This window comes from Varanus komodoensis, unplaced genomic scaffold, assembly GCF_004798865.1.
Source record: "Varanus komodoensis strain SLA01 unplaced genomic scaffold, ASM479886v1 scaffold20_1, whole genome shotgun sequence".
Taxonomy (NCBI): domain Eukaryota; kingdom Metazoa; phylum Chordata; class Lepidosauria; order Squamata; family Varanidae; genus Varanus; species Varanus komodoensis.
The window spans coordinates 5,217,972-5,234,835 of NW_025335587.1; the positions used below are offsets into that span (position 1 = coordinate 5,217,972).

The following is a 16,864-nucleotide window of genomic DNA, read 5'->3' on the forward strand; positions in this document are numbered from 1 at the left end:
ACACGCTGGAAAAGGAGAATGGTGTGGTAGCTAGAACAACCCAGTCCTGTAATATGTTATCTGGAAACCATGCATGGCATGTAAATTCAGTTCCTTTGATGCTGGAGCTCTTCGCAAGCACTGCCTATATACAAACATATTTCCACAATGGAAGGGGATAGAATTTGTTCCTCCTTCCTCCATCCTTGTTTTTCTTTTGAAGAATGTTAGTATTCTTTGGAAGCTACATTCCACACTAATTATGAAAATTGTATGTAAAATATGCTGAATCAAAATGTTGCCTGGGGTGATGGGGGAAGAAGGGCATAGCCACAGTTTAGTGGGTATCACCCAGCCTATTGTGTTTTGCTAGCAAAACTTATCAGACAGGTGGGAAACTAGGGAGGTGTAAAGGAGAGGTTTTATGGAAGAAACAAAAGGTGAGATACAAGCAATCAGCAAAGAGAGTGCAAAGCTGAAATAAATTTCCCTTTCCCCCCACACCCCGGCTCCCAGTCTGTTTCTTTGTTCTGCAGCAAGCCTTATTTATAAAGCAAATGCTCTTCAGCTCTGTGCTTGATTCTGCTTCCAGCCCTGCCTTGCGGTGACATCAGAACCCTCTCCAGTTGTCTCCTGTTATGTCACTAAAACCTCATAGCATCTTTATAGCCTTGTTGTTTCGTTGTCTCTAATGTATAATTTATTACAGAACACACCCAGAGAGTGCGTGCATTATCCGAAGGCCACAGTTCTGGGGGGCATTAATGCCGGATCAATGCATTCTCTTGGGAGCACTGAGGGAAGAAGGCTCAGGAAAGAAGGAAGAAAGAACCAGGCATGGTGTGCAAGCAGCCGAAGCAGTGCTGCATGAAAGAGGATGCTTCAGCTTAGAGTTTCAAGCCTCTTCTTGCTCAAGAGTCCCCGCTTCTTTGTCACCCCTGGTCCTTAGCTCTGTATCTGTCACTGCTTACAAACCCACCCAGAATGTATAGCAGTAACATAGTCTATAGAATAACTTCATTCCAGTTGTCTGGGTAAGGAGGAGTGCTGTCTGAAAAGGGTACTTAGAACAAAATACCGTTTTGGGATGGGAGGGTGAGTAACTTCAGAATACAGAAGTCTGAATATTAGATTTTATGAAGTTATTGCCAAAGCTTCACATAGAACATGTAACTGTATTCTCTCCCATGTCTGTTCAACAGTCTTTGTTTCTCTCTAGTCCATCCTCAGCATTCAAATGGGTTTTAAAAAATAATTTAAATCACATACACCACCAATTAACATGGAATACATGTTTTGTTTACAAATATAATCCTGCATTCAAAGATGGTTTTAAAATCTTAAATTAAGGGAGATATCTGGAAATCACAAAATAGCTTGCAGATTTCTTAAAATCTTAAATGCCATCTTACAATTGATCTTGCGGGGAACACACAAATATAGTCCACATAAGATCCACACACCAAACTTTTACTGCTCCCTGTTAGCTGTGGTTCAGAAGTGCATGTATAATCGCCATCATCAATATAACAATCCAATCTTCACTGCAGGGACCTCTGCATATTGGGTGTGATGACCTGAGACAGAAATGAAACACTAGAGAATTCAGAAAGACTGGACTAAGCACTGACTGTTTCAGGGCTGCTTTACATTCAAAGAAGCTCTGAGTAGGAAAAATGCCATGTTAATAGTCCCTGAAAAACTGCAGGAGGGACTATTTTACTGTGATTAAATATGTTTGAAAGCCACAGCAGAATAATTTATTCCTGTGCAACTTTCACCCTCCAGTGAGTACAAGCCTGTATGCCTCTTCCCTCACCACACGCATGCCCTGTAACATTATCCTGCAGATCACAGGTCACTAAAGAAAGCCTTTCAGCACACACATGGCATCCATCAGTGTGGTCACTGGGCTGTGAGGCGTGCAGGTGGGAGCAAAGGTAATGGTGCTTCAAATATGGAGTGCCTCCAAGAATGATTAGCCTTTGCCACTGAGGCAGCTTTTGGGTCATCGACTGTGTAGAGGGTGCCTTCTGCTGCTCTAGAACAGACCCACCAAGTGTATGCATGTGTATTACTTGCTCCCAGAGCTGTTACTTGAGTACCAGACTGGTGCATGTTGAATTCAGGTTCTCTAAATTGGCTGCACAACTTCCTGCTCAGTGTCCTAATTCAGCCTGCTGGGGATTTCTAGATGATCAACCCCCTCCTCCTGCACCACACTTTCTCCCAACCACTGATCTTTTGGTAGCTTCCTGGCTTTTGTCCAGTTCCCCCTTCTATTCTAAGAAGTAGAAATGCCATTCCTAAGGCTTAAGTACTGGCAGTAGGAGCTTTAAGCAGAAATAGGCTGGTATTTTTGGCCCCACCTCTTTTGCCTTCACCTACCACTGGAATGCAGTGCCCAAGAAATTCTGCAAAATGGAATTTGGCCCTTGGGATGAAAGCACACTGCTTTCAGTGGTTTAAAGGGGGTTCTTAAAACCTGTGCACCAAAGGCGTGTTTCTGTTTGGTCTTGTATTAGGTCCAGCCTTACAGGCTACACATCCAGGAAATATATAATCTTTCAAAATAAGGCATTGTACAATAGAAAGCATAGAAATATAGCAGAACCATTTCTGCAAGTTTGCCATCAAAATGATAAGTTCGTTGCTAGCATTAATATCCAGTTAGATGTGCCATTTATTACTCTGAGGCCCATAGTGTTCTAGTCTCAGTAAATACATGGATGCTTTCGTTACAGAGCAGAAGGAAGTGCAGAGCCATGCCAGTTCTTGTAAACTGGCCTGCCGGTGTCTGTGCACATGTGTCTCTGAATCTCCTTGTTCAACTTACCTGTGGACTTTGGCTCGGCTAATCTCTTCTTAAGATATTCTGTGTTTAAAGTATCTCAAATAATGTAGCTTGTCAAGGTGAGATCTCTATTATGGGATACTTTGGCCTCCTTCACAACAGCTGTTTCATCATGAAGGTCACTGGTAGCGGTTATCAGTCAAATATCCTTTCCTCAGCCTTTCCTTATCTTAGACCCTGATAATGAGATTGTAAAGGAGGGATAGTTGAGCAAAGAACAAGAGCATCTCATCATGAAATGACCTGGTGCCACCTGAGTCCAAGGCTAGTACTGGTTTCAGAACAGCAGTGTACTCCACTGGGCTGAGTCAGATCCCATGCTCACCATTTGCTTCTGCCTCTAGTTCCTAAAATGAATCCCAATAGATTTTCACTTCACATTGCAAACCCTTTCTCTGGGTAGACCTCAATGAATGCCAGCATCTAAATGTGAGATGCTGTCTTTCCTGTGCCAGGTTCTACAAAGCTATGCTATTGCTGATTTAACTTTAGGACAAGGAATCTAGTGCAGTATATTTTTGTAAAGGCAGAGCCATCTGTAGACCATCTTTACGTGTGCCTCCTCTTGTTCCACATGTAAGGTAAAGCAATAGAATTGATTGCTGTGCACTGGACTGAAACTGAATTTTACCCAAGTGTCTGCCTGTCATACCCCTTTTCATATATAGCCTAGCAAAAGGCCAGAGAAGGGCTACACTTACATTAAAAAGGAAAACTACACTTTGGTAGCTCATTTGAGCACATTGTGGCCTATACTTGAGGTAAAAAGTGTTTTCTGTTCTCCTGGCATCCCAGGTTCTAACTTGCCCCTTTGTTCCCTAAAACTGGCCTTGGTGAGCTCCCAGAGGTTCTCGGCTGAGAAGTACCTATCTCTAAGCTTCTTCAAACTATAAGTGAGCTTTACTGACTTTGGGCACTTACCAGTCTTTGCCTCATTCCCTTTTTGTGAAGTCTAAGAAGAAATAGGGAAGAACCACCCAAGTTTCAAGAGAGGAAATCTACCCTCCTCTCTTCCCATTTCATCAGTTTCCCTCAACACCCAATCTAGACTAACCATATGGCTAGTTAAAGAAACCTATCTTTCAGGATAGGGTATAACTTAAGATAAGCTTTTAATAACGTCCTCCTTGAAGTGGTTGGTAACCTCTCAGTTTGTCCTCACACATTTCTCTTGTGAAGCCTCCTTCTCAAGCCCTCCTCAAGCATGCTCAGTTTTGCTTTTTTCCCTTAATGGTCACATGCTCTTTGGGCCAGGGGTATAGAACCTCTTTCATCCTTTGGGCCAAATTGAATTTCAGAGGGGCTCCTGGAGACCATATTCAGGAGGTAGATGGGAACAAAGGCAAAAAGGGTGCAGCCGGAAATACAATCCTTATTGCATATTGTAGTATAGAACCAGTAACAAAGCCTTGGACAAAATATCCACCCTTTTGGAAAGGGTGGAAAAAACTCAGTAAAGACCAGAAATTACACCAAAAGATGGGTGGTTGGGAGAAAGGAGGCAGGAATCTGAAAGGACTGAATTTGAGCTAACACATTCTTGCTATGTCCCCTGGGTCTGAGGTTCTCATCTCTGCATCCTGCTCTTTAATCGCTTAGAAAATGCATCTACCATCTTGTATTTCTGAGCCAGCTCAGGTGGCTTGACTAAGCTGGCTTCATAAGCACAAATCAAACTGATCCAGCAGAAGATGTTTGACCCTGTGGGTGTGGAAGCAATACCCAAGGGGGTTTCCCAAAAAGCATTTAGTCTTGGGTGTTGCTCATAACCCATCCCTTGCTTAATAGTCTCATCTCTATTGATCCAGAGTGGCCTGTGTGTTTTCCGTTGCTGATTCTTGCATCAAATCTACTCAGGTGGTGGTGGTTTTTATTATACTGCATTTACACCCTGTCTTTCTTCCTCTTGCAAAGAACTCTAGGTGGCTCACATGGTCGTCTTCTACTCCATAGCATCTTCACAACACCAACCTTATGAAATAGGTCAGGCTGAGAATGAGTGGCTCAAAGCCACACAGTGTGCTTCATGACTGGGAGGGGATCAGAACCCAGATCTCCTGGGTTCCTAGTCCAACACTCTAATCATTATACTACACTGGCTTTCACTACTGCTGCTACTTCTAACAAGACGTCCTATTTCTTGTAGATGATTTCTCAGAAAGGTCATGTTCAGAACACATCTGCTATGTTCCTTTGAGCATGATATTTAAGCAAAGCATTTGACTCTCAGCCAGTAACCAGCACATTCTTTTTGCTTTCTACAGAAAATATGTCATTTCCTGTAAACATACAGAAGTACCTTTGTCTGTGCCTTGGGACCAAAGTAACAAGGTAAACTTTGAGACTTCTGAGTTGTGAACTTCTGCCAGCAGAAGGGACTTTAGATATAGGTGCTGTGTGCTTTCTAGAGTAGAAAGCTCAGCAGGTACAGATTCCTTCCAAATGTTCACCCAAACAGAGTGGGATAGCTAATATCCTGGGAGATAGAAACAAATTTCAGATTGATTCTGGTAAGTTGGAGCATTGGGATGAAAACAACAGAATAAAATTTAATAGGGATAATAGCCAAGTTACCCAGGAAAAAGAACCCAAATGTATTATTACAAGATGGGTGATAACTTGGCTCAACAATACTCCAAAGAAGAAGGATCTTGGAATTGTAGATCACAAGCTGAATATGGATCAACAATGTGATGTGGATGCAAAAAAGGGCAAGTGCTATTTTGGGCTTCATTAAGAGTAATACTACTTTCAAATCACACCAACTACTAGTTCCCCTCTACTCAGTACTGGTTAAGCCTCATCTTGAGTACTGTGTCCAGTTCTGGGTACCACAATTTAAGAAAGATGCAGACAAACTGGAAAAGGTTCAAGGAGGGCTGCAAAGATCTGGAGACTGGAAGGTATGGAAGGAGAGACTGAAAGAATTGGGCATGCTTAGCTTCTTAAAGAGAAAACTAGAGGGGGAGACTTGATAGTACTCTTCAAATATTTGAAAGGGTGCCACACAGAAGTAGGCACTTTTCTCAATCATCCCAGAGTATAGGTTATAGAATAATGGATTCAAGTTAGAGGAAGTAGATTCTACGTACAGCTGAACATCATGAGAAGCTTCCTGATGTTTAGAGCAATTCATAAGTGAAAGGAATTAGCAACGTGGGCATTCCCACCCTGGAGGTATTCAAGATACAGCTGGACAGCCATTTTAGGCATGCTTAACTTGGAGCCCTTTATTTAGCTGGGGGTTAGATCCAACACCCTTTTTGGCCCCTTCCAGCTCTATTCTGTGATTCTATGATATCCCTCTGGTACTATAGACCTTCAGAGCGGCTTCAAATCCATACTCTTTCAACATCTGGAGAAAGTGAAAGGCTATAGTGAGCTGCTTCATGCCACAGATACCTGGGTCCTCTTCTGGATGGTATCCATGAATCAATATACAGTTAAGATGTTGGGTTTACTGGTGTCTTGGAAATGGTACAGTCAGAATGAAAGCTGGCTTTGAGGTTATGTTTTTCCTGGATATATAATAGAGGTGAAAGCAGTGAGAGAGCAAAAAACATTGATTTTATAGAATACTCTTGTGTGAAGAAAGAAAAAAACTCTTTCATATAATGTTAGGAGTTCTTCCACAGGATCTGCAGAATTCCCAAGACCACAACTGTTCTATGGGCCTGAATGACAAAGAGGACAGGAGGAATTTGGCTCTGGGGCACTTGACATATGCTAGTTGCTTAGACCAAAGCTATGTAATTTAATACAGGTGAAGGTTACAGGACTAGTAAGAGGAAGGATTAGAGTGAGAGGGAGGCTCTGAAAAACACTGTGGTGGTGTTGGATGTGCTCAAAAGTCATACTGTAGGAAACCAGAAGCAATCACTGTATGATGCATGTTTTTTGTATTTCCAATGCAGGTTTATCTGAGTTACAACAATGTTACTGCTCTGAAGACATTAGTTGCTAAAGCCAACTGGGTACTTGCATCAGAAAGAGACAAGGTAGTTTACTCTGTCCTCCAGCAATTCTCCTTAGCTTGGAATGCAGAATATGTGGTTAAGCGAAGGAGCTTGTCCATGGGCTTTTCTAACAAATGGCGGTTAGGACAGCTTCTCCAAGCTGGCAGCCTCAGGATGTGTTGAGCTACAGTTCCTATCATCTCCCAAGAGGAGCATATGGTTGAAGTCCAACACACCTGCAGAATTTCAGGTTGAAGAAGGCTATCTTAGGTGACGCAGTCCTAGCTAGCACTACCGTTGTGGGAGAAATCCTGGTTGCTAAGCTGCACAATTGAATTGCTTGCATACTGTGGTTGTTTCTGTAGCCAGCAAAGGAGTGTGGTAAGCTGTGGGGCTCACATTTGCACCAATCTCACAGGCACCTCTTGGATAATGCTGTGGTGCACCTTACACATCATTCTTCTGCCTGCTGCTAATTTTTGTAAACCTCTGTTATCGCAGACCATTTTTCTTCCTGCTGACATTTGCACATCTGCTTTCCAGTACTAGACTGCCTATCTCCCATAATATGACAAAAAGCCTCCCAGCAGGAAGGTTATTTCTGCCCTTTCCATTATCAGAGATATTGCTCGATGTGACTAATTTATAAAAAGTGCTGAGAGAGAGACAGGTCTTTTCCTATTAGGGTACAGGCAACATCTGGAAGGGCTCTGTGAACTTGCCTTATGTCCCAGACTAACTGCACACATATAGACACTATTTGCATGTTAAGATTAGCAAATACTTCTTTGTTTGCAGTGCTTAATTTCCAAGGCCAACTGGATGTCACAGTGGATTGGATTTTGAGTGTCAGATTAGGGCACCCGTCTACCAGGCCTCATGTGTTCCATGCATGTTGAAAAAGTCTGGCTGGGTGCCCTTCAGAGTGAGTCCTCTGTGCAGTGCAGAGAACCGGAGGCAGGGAAGCAAATCTGAATGTATCCACTCTCATCTAGAACAGAGCTTGCTTATTACGGCCGTGGTGGGAGTGATGAGGGAAAGGTGGCATTGGGAGTTCTGCAGCAAGCCCTATTCATTCATAAGAATAGAAGACTCCAGTTCATGCCAGGGTAGAAGCAATGCCATCTGCTCTCTTCAAAAGCCAACATGAGATAAGAAAGACTTGCTGTCAGTAGTGGCCCTTTTGTACCTAAATTATTGCATCTCATTTAAGGACTGGGCTCCGGCATTGAAAATAAGTCTTGGGGCTGATCTCTGACTCAAATAATGTGTGCCACGGAGAAGGATTGTGTGTGTGTGCACATATGTTAGGGAGGGCTATCATGCTTAAGGCTGACAACAACACTTGGAATAGCTTTGGAAGGTACACCTAGACCTCAGAAGCACTTTCTCCAACTGCACCTATTACGTTGTTTGAACAGAAGTGACACATTCGTTCAAGGGAACCAGCACAAGGCCTTTTGAAAACAGACACTGGACCTTGCAGAACTTAGAGACTCTTTTATGTTTGTAAACACAACCAGTTGTTCTCCATCCCATGTCTACTATAGACAGTGTTTGCATTTGTTGTACATTGGGTCCATTTGCATTGAACTGGAATCGCTGTTGGATGAAGAAATCTTGTTAACATTCATTGTCTCTCTTTGCACTCATTTTAGGTGAAGATGTACACACTGGAGGAGGACAAGTTCCTCTCTATCCGAATAGAGATGACCATCTGCATTGATGCAATGCGGGCCTTCCTGCTGCTCTCAGACCTGCGGCGCCGGCCTGAGTGGGATAAGCATTATGCGTAAGTACTGCAGAGCAGAGTTGTTACAAAATGCTCTTCAGGTAGAAACGGCATCCCTAATTCCATCTTCGTGCATAAGGGGTTTTTCTGCCCAAGCACTTGCTCTGAACCTCCCCTGAAAAGCTGAGATTCTCATAGCACTGGGTTCACTGCCCACCACCACAAGCTGTGGCTTTTCCATGCTCTCACAAATTCATAACAGAGAACAGGTAAAATGAATGACTGAACCACTGTTCCAGTGAATATAGACCCACCCCACAACTTTCCTCCTTTTTCCCGGCTTTATTCATTTTGATCAGCCCATAGGTGATCTATTTATTTATTTAAGGTATTTGTATGCCATCCTTTGCAAGAGCCTCAGGACGGCTTACACAAATAAAATTCCGAAGTACATAAACAATATAATATAAATAAATTGACAACCCACTCTGGCTGCAAATTAAAATATGGTAATAAAATTCAATATTAAAACTTATTAAAATATTGATTAAATAAAAAGGTCTTAACCTGGCGCCAAAAAACATATAATGACGGTGCCAGGCGGACCTCTCTGGGGAGCGCATTCCATTGACGGGGCGCCACCGCAGAGAAGACCCTCCTCCGGGTACTCTGTCTCCTGATGTCTTTCACAGAGGGTTCCCGGAGGAGGGCTTCTGCTGCTCTTTCCGTTTCCATTTCTTTCCGTTGTATTATATGATCAAAGGTGCTGCTGCAGAAATGCTAACATAAGAAGAGTGCTGCTGGGGCAGATGCAAGTCCTACCTTGTCTAGCATCTTGCTTCCCAGTGCTGCTAGCCAGACACCTCTGGGAGGCTCATAGCACTCTCCTCCCATTGTTCCCTAGCATTCTTACCCACCTATCTGTTGACCTGGTTCCTGCTTGTTGAGCGGTTTCATCTTTTGGTTATAGGTATGTGCAAAAAAACCCCACCTGGGTTGGATTTCTGGGTTTATAAATACATACATATTTTTTCCAGGAGTTCTGAACTTGTCCAGCATGTTGACAAAGATGACATGATCTATCATGTAATTAGTCGAACGATGAGTGAGGAAAAGAAGGTTCAGGACTTTGTCATTCTGGTGTCACGAAGAAAACCTTGTAGCAGAGGGTATGTCAGCAAGCATTCTCCCCTCATTCTGACCTTTAGGATGTCAGCCTAAATATGGTGTGTGCACACACACACACGCACACTTCTTTTTACGTGTACCAAAATGAACACCTGCAACTAGACTAAGTTGCTGTGGGCAATTTCAGCCCATTACTTAAGCAGAGCAAGAATGTATTTATTGCTCTTGTGAACCTGCTGATCTTCAGAACAGAAGAGGATAAAAGTTCATTTCATGTGCCCTAAACAGGCTTCCTTCTTTTTCAGTGATCCGTATGTTGTAGCATTCAGATCAGTTACGTTGCCAACACATCCAGCAAAGCCAGAATACACACGAGGGGAAACTTTATGTTCTGGTTTCTGTATTTGGCAGGAAACAGAAGAGCTCGCTAAGGTAAGCATTTATCTTTATAGGATAACTAAGCAAACTAACAAGCAACAATAGCACAATTTGAACAATCCTAAAACATATTTAGACAAAGTTTGGACCATGTTGGAGGATCATTCATTTCCTCCTTTCTTATGCATGGATTGTCCCTTTCATTTCCAGATTACTCTAACCATAGCTTGCTGTGACATCAAAATTAGACAAGCCATAGTTAGTAATAACTCTGAAACAATAGTTTGAAACCATAGGGTGGAAGTGGGTTTACAAACCATTATTTGAATCTAAGCATTAACTGTTACAGTTAAAGCAATCTAGAAATGAGCAAAAATTGGCATATGAAGACAAGAGGGGAAGTGTGAGCTTAGAAACACATGCAGACTGAACCATACTCTGTGCAATCTGTGTCCTACTTGTCTTAGATTGTTGAAGCCAGTATTCCACTTTGGCTCCCTAGGCTACGCTCTCTGTTACAGAGTGCATGCTTTCCTCTTTGTGCTGTGAACAGTTTTGCAAGACCCCTTCTGTATATCACGTTTCCCTCAAGTAGTCTGCTGGATCCTTTTTTTTTTTTTTACTATCCGGTGTTGGAAATGCTGTTCTTTGTGGTCCTTTCCAGACCACATTTCATGTAACAGAACACCTAGATTGCAGAAGCACATTATATTGGCCAGGCTTCTCTATGGGATGCATCCTGAATGTGTTCATGCATGCTATCATTTGGAGACAAGTGTTGAGATCCAGTGGTTTTTAGATAGACTCAGCTGCGATCTCTGCAGTCCTGACTCTCACTTTTGCAGCCGCTGTAGTGATGGAAAGCACTTGCCGAACCCATCTGTGTATCAGTGATTAACACAAATACTCACATGTACCAACATGTTTGGCATACCTGTGGAGGACAAAATGCCCAGGAAAATGCCTGTGTTGAGGTAGCTGTCAGTGTTTTCATTTTCAGCTCCAATGTTATTTTGGCTTTACACTTTATGGTTGTTGTTGTTAGTCGCGAAGTCGTGTCCAACCGATCATGACCCCATGGACAACATTCCTCCAGGTCTGTCTGTCCTCCACCATCCCCCGGAGTCCACATAAGCCCACACTGACTGCTTCAGTGACTCCATCTAGCCCCCTCATCCTCTGCCGTCCCCTTCTTCTTTTGCCATCTATTGTCACAATCATGTTGTTGTTGTTGTTGTCGCTAGTCGCAAAGTCGTGTCCAACCCATTGCGACCCCATGGACAACATTCCTCCAGGCCTTCCTGTCCTCCACAATCCCCCCCGAGTCCACTCCAGCTCACGCCAACTGCTTCAGTGACTCCATCCAGCCACCTCATCCTCTTCCTTTAACACTTTATGGTTAAAGGAAGCTTAAACCATAAAAGCAATGCTTCATATGTGGAAGGGTACCCATGTGCTTTGCTTTCTTATTGGCAACACTGCCAGTGTATTTTTTGGGGGTCAGGCTTGAAAGTTGCTATTCCAGGGCACTTGTAATATCCACAAATGACTTAAGATGTTCAGGTGCTTAAAGCAGAAAATTCATGCAGTGCCCATCCTTTGAGCTGGTAAAAATATAAAGCCCAGCTAATTGACTCTTTGCTGCCCTTTTGTGGTACCTTAAACTGTTTTGTGCTTCATTCTGTCTATGGACAAATTAATGTCATGTGCAAGTTATGATTTAGAACAGAAGTCATGAAGAAAAAACCCTTTGCACTGCAGTTAATACTTTTGAGGGAAAGGAAGGACATGCTTTGCATGGGGCCAGGAACAAACTAACAAAATGCTTTCCTTTCCAGATTTCCTATTACCACCAAGCTACTTCAGGTGTGCTGACTTACATCACAACCAACATTGCTGGCCTTTCTTCAAGCTTCCACTCCACCTTTCAAGACTGTGAACAGTTTCTCCAGAAGAACAAAGACAGCATTGCTATTGAGCCAGAGATTCTATAGTGGCACCACTATTTTTGGGCAATATTTTGTTTTTGTCTCATGACAAAAATTAGAATTGAATGTTGAAGTCTGCTGTAAATATTGAAGTGTCTTCTCTATATATCTGAGAAAGGGAGAAGAAACAGATTTTTTTTTCCAATTCATACATTGCATAGCTTGAAATTTGGGAAATAATCATTTTATTGGCTTGCAATCAGAATGAGAATTTCTATCTTGGACAATTTATTTTTCCAAACTATAATGATTACAGTGTCTGCACTTATTCAGGAATCATTATATGAAGATTCTTCCTGGATTTTGCAAGTCCTTAATTGTCCCTGTTGGCTTCTGTTGAAGTCTTGCATTGATTTGATTGACAGGAAAATCTGATGTAAAGGAAAACTTGAAAAATTGACATTTTTAAAATCAGCACATTTCTTACCTTTTCCAGCACAATAGGTTAGAGAAGGGAGTAAACATATGTATTAAAAATCAGTAGCTTACAAGCTGTAAAGAAAATATAACTTTTTCATATACAAGTAGAAGTAGTGAAGCTCATTTTAAAGTGCCTTTTTACCCAAGGGAATGAAGATTCACAAGAATTCAAAATGAAAATTCATAAGAAGTACATTTCTTTATTGAAAGAATCTAGAGAATAATATTAGAATTGGTGGAGGATACTTCCAACATTAAGTTTTAACTCTTTCACTTCAGGGCACATTGCACAAATACAAAATATTAAATCATGTCACATGATGACAATTTAAACATTCTTTATGAAAGTGTTTTCCCTTAGATTTCCCTGATTGTTGGAAGTTGCCTATTTTTTTTTTTCCAAATCTGGCCAAGCCAGAGGAAGAATAGGTAATTTTACTGCAGAGCAATTGTTCCTCTCATCTAAAGCTCATTCAAGCTTGACCCTCTGGTAGGAAGAAATTTCGTTCTCTTCTTTGATCACTGAGTACCTGATCTTCTGTTTTGCTAGATAGGTCTTTTCTCCTATACTTTTGCACAAACATTATCGGTTCTGTCTCCTGGAATCTTTTATTGCTTCTCAGATGAGGCAATTTACTGAAATAAATGGCAATAAAAGCATATCTAAAAGGAAAAAAAAAAGAATCCTGACTTTGCCTTCTCCAGGGATATGCTGTTTAGTTCATCCATGGAACAGGTGGCTGGCTGGCTTCTGCCTCATAACGCATGTGAAGTTGTGTATATGTTGGCATCATTTTTTTCTCTTCAAGCTTCAGAGGATTTAGTGTGAACATGTGCTTAGCCAGCGGGTGTGGGGCTTCAGCAAACAGCCCTCAGATATTGTTGGATTAAAACTCCTATTAGCCATGCCTCTGGCCATGCTGGTTCAGGCTAATGAGGGTCGGAGCCCAAGAAAATACAGAGGGACGAAGCTTCTCAGGTGTGGTTTGATCCCATACACTCACTGCATATAAGAACAGCTGCAACAGTCGGCTAAGGAATGGTTTCCATGTCCTATCACCAGGGTAAGTTACCATGATTGAGCTACTTTTTGTGCATACAATGATACTGTATGTCCAAAGGCACTGGTGCAACATTGTGTAGGCTAGAACTAATTGTGGGCCCTGGCATCACAACAGCAGAAGACACTTATCTTTACCAATGTCATAATGCTTGTAATATTTTCCTGCTTTGCCGTATTTCCATATATCTACACTTAGAATATGCAGGCAAGGAGACTGAAGACAGGTATAGAAATCAGTGGTATAGTTTTAATTTTAAAAAAATCAAGTTCTTAGCATTGGAAATATTCAGAAATAAGGCTGAAAACTCATGAACCATGAATATTAAACCTCAGAGACTAGAGTCACTTTGAGGAATAGTGTCATGAAAAACTTAAAGGAAACACCAATCAGAGGTTCAATGAGAATTTTTACTGTTTTCGGCCAGCAAAACCAGAACAGCAACAGCAGTTGTATCTCCATCCAATTAAGTCTAATGCCACCTGGTAAATAAACAGTATAATGGCATTATCCACACATAGTGTGTCAGTGCTCTGCACAGAACAAATATAAAATATGCATGTTCACTTGATTTGCATAATTAATGTAGGTTATCTAATTTGTTTTTTCTTGAAACAATCTTACCTTGGTGTACAACCTATTGGTTTTTCAGTTTACACAGAGTCTTGCCTATCTGCCTTTAATTATTAAAAACTGTGTTAAAATGCATAATGCTTTTAAAGTTTCTTTATAAAATTGAGTTACCTTGCAGCCTTGAAGGAGCCTTCAAAGTGACTTAGTTTTATTTTTTTAACAGCATGATCTTTTATATGTTTATTCAGTTGACCAAGAAGTTCAGTGGCACATACTCTTAACTTAAGTGGGTATGGGATTGCAGACTAGAAGAATTTTAAACCATAAATTACCACACTGTCAAATTATGATCAAAAGAAAAACAATTCTTTAAAACAGAATAGAACTAATATGTTTAAAATAATTCAAAGGACATGCAGGTCATACATTTTTAATGGTTCACCCAAAACTAAACGAAAAAAGGCCCCAGCCTCCTTCCACACCTGGGGTGCCACCACAGAGAAGGCCTTGTCCTGTCTACTACCCAAGTTTGCTGATGAAACATATAGAAGGACCTTCAAAGCATTATTTTAAACTACAGGCAGATTCATACTGATCTAAGACAAATGCAATATGGTCAGCAAAGTACAATCACAATTTGCACTAGCTAAAATTTCCAAGCACTTTTCAGTGATTGTTTAGAGGTACTGGCTGGGGAATGCTGGGGATTGTAGCTTGATTCTGCTAAAATATGCATAGGATTGCACCTAAGGCACAGCTCATTGTGGCCAGATCTGCCTTCTCCAGGAGGTGAAGCAGCTGGTAACTAGTAGAAACAGAATGCAGGTGCTCCTGTCCACAGGACCCACCAGGCCTCCCCGGTGCAATTTATAACTCTAGCAGTGATGTGTCAGACATCTTGTTAACATTCATGTTCACAATCAGTTAATGAGTTGTGTTGAATTTCTCTCATTTATTCTGTCAAATTATTGAGTGCTCTATCTTCTCCTTAAGAATTGGTTTTAAAGGGGTCTAAGCCAAACAGGATGGTTTAAGAACAGCCTGAGAATCAATGGCATTCCCAGTCTGTTGACACAGCAGCACTTTCCTGGTTACCTTAAAAAGGATCCATCACAATCTGATTGGTGAAAATATTTCTTGTAGAACTGACTGTGGAGAGAGAGAGAAGGAGGGAGATAGATTATTTGGTTTTTATTGGTTACATATTTAATCAAGGTTGCAGTCTGCAAATACTGAGCTGGTTCTACTGACATCAGTGGAAGTTCTTGCAGTGTAGAACTTTTATTTGGCTCTCAGCACAACAGCTAAGAACAGGTAAGCTTACATTGACCTTTAGTTTGAATTGGGCATTCACTTCCTGCTTCGTGCTGCTAAGCCAGCTACAAAACAAAAGAAAGCATGCCACCGCTAAAACGAACCTGCTATTTAATATTTATATAAAGCTGCTAGTGTGTAGCCATTAAGGATTTGGGATGAGGTGCCAGCAGCATGCTGACAATACCCAACTCTATTTCTCCATGACATCCAACTCAGAAGTGACCATTCATAACTTCGATCGGTTCTTGAATGCAACTGTGGGCTGGAGGAGAGCCAATAAACTGAAGCTGAACCCTCTAAGACAGGCACTGTGGATGAGCGGTTCCCAATTTCAGAAATCAGGGAAATTACAAGCTCTAGAGGGGGTTATATACTGCCTAAAGGAATTTGCAGACTGGGGGCTTTCTGGATGCATTGCTGTCACTGGAGGCCCAATTAACCTCTCTGGTTAGGGGTACTTACTATAAAATTAGGCCAGCATGCCCACTGTACCCATTCCAAAGTATGTCAGACCTAAATGCTGCAATGTTTGTCATATTTATTTAAAACCCCCTTTGCTATAGCTTAATTGTAGCCATGTGCTTTCTTTCTATCAGCCTCATGACACTATTGTGTACAGGGGGGGGTGCACACAGGTGTGCTTTTTTAATTAGTTTTTATTCCTTAGCAAACTACTTTGGGATTTTTTTCAAATGTAAAACAGTAGTAAGTATGGTTAATAATAATAAGACCACCATCACCACCTAACAAAGTTGGACTCCTTTTATGGCATAGCTTAATACCTTCTGGTTGCTTTGGGCTACAGCACCCAACATTCTTGATTACTGGCTGAGCTTGCTGTGGCTAGTGGGAGCTGAAGTCCAGAAAAACTGTGTGGGGGGCATCTGGCTGGGGAAGGCTGGCCTAGCTATTCTGGAGTTCCTCAATAGGCCTGGCAAGCCAAGAACTTACTACTCACTGCATTTAATAGAAAGCAGTCTTTACAAGGTGTATTTGATACATGTAACAAAAGGGAACTTGGGCACAGCCTCTTACAACGTTCTTGTTCCTTTGCCCTGCCCGATTTGAACTACAAGGGGCTGAAATCGTTTTGTCTTCCATTAAAAACAAGCCCAAATTATTTTTACTCCTTTGCAATTTAGGTAATTAAGCGAAAACTAGTGGGATGGTCTGGCTCATCAAACCTCCCCTGCATTCTTGCGGTTTCTATTTCAAACCTCTCCCTCACACTGATGCTCCCTGATGTTACAGGGCTCAAGCAATACAAAACTTTCACAGTGCTTTTGGCTACTATTGGCTCAATTGCACCAACATACTAGCCAGCCGTGGTCAGAATATTAGGATTCACTTAAATGGTTCACGAAAAACTGAAATTAAACCTGACTTCCAGCCTGCCTCTCTGCATTACTGTATTTCAGTGATACTTAGAAAACAAACCTGTAAAGTACCAGTGCTTTCTCCATCTAGTAGATGATGGC

At 41.7% G+C, this 16,864-nt stretch overlaps 1 protein-coding gene across 8 annotated transcripts in view; it reads left to right on the forward strand.

The window, feature by feature from the left end:
- ACOT11 (acyl-CoA thioesterase 11) overlaps nt 1-16,864 on the forward strand; it is a 92,722-nt gene that overhangs the window by 64,809 nt on the left and 11,049 nt on the right. For 6 of the 8 annotated variants that reach the window (XM_044429863.1, XM_044429868.1, XM_044429867.1 and 3 more), the window contains 6 exons: nt 5,098-5,164; nt 6,748-6,831; nt 8,448-8,581; nt 9,559-9,690; nt 9,955-10,081; nt 11,866-14,207. In XM_044429863.1, the coding sequence (XP_044285798.1) occupies nt 5,098-5,164; nt 6,748-6,831; nt 8,448-8,581; nt 9,559-9,690; nt 9,955-10,081; nt 11,866-12,021 (700 nt within the window). In that variant the 3' untranslated portion in view covers nt 12,022-14,207. Of the gene's footprint in view, nt 1-5,097; nt 5,165-6,747; nt 6,832-8,447; nt 8,582-9,558; nt 9,691-9,954; nt 10,082-11,865; nt 14,208-16,864 lie in introns of those variants that run through there. The other 2 variants (XR_006414706.1, XM_044429869.1) reach the window with 2 other exon arrangements.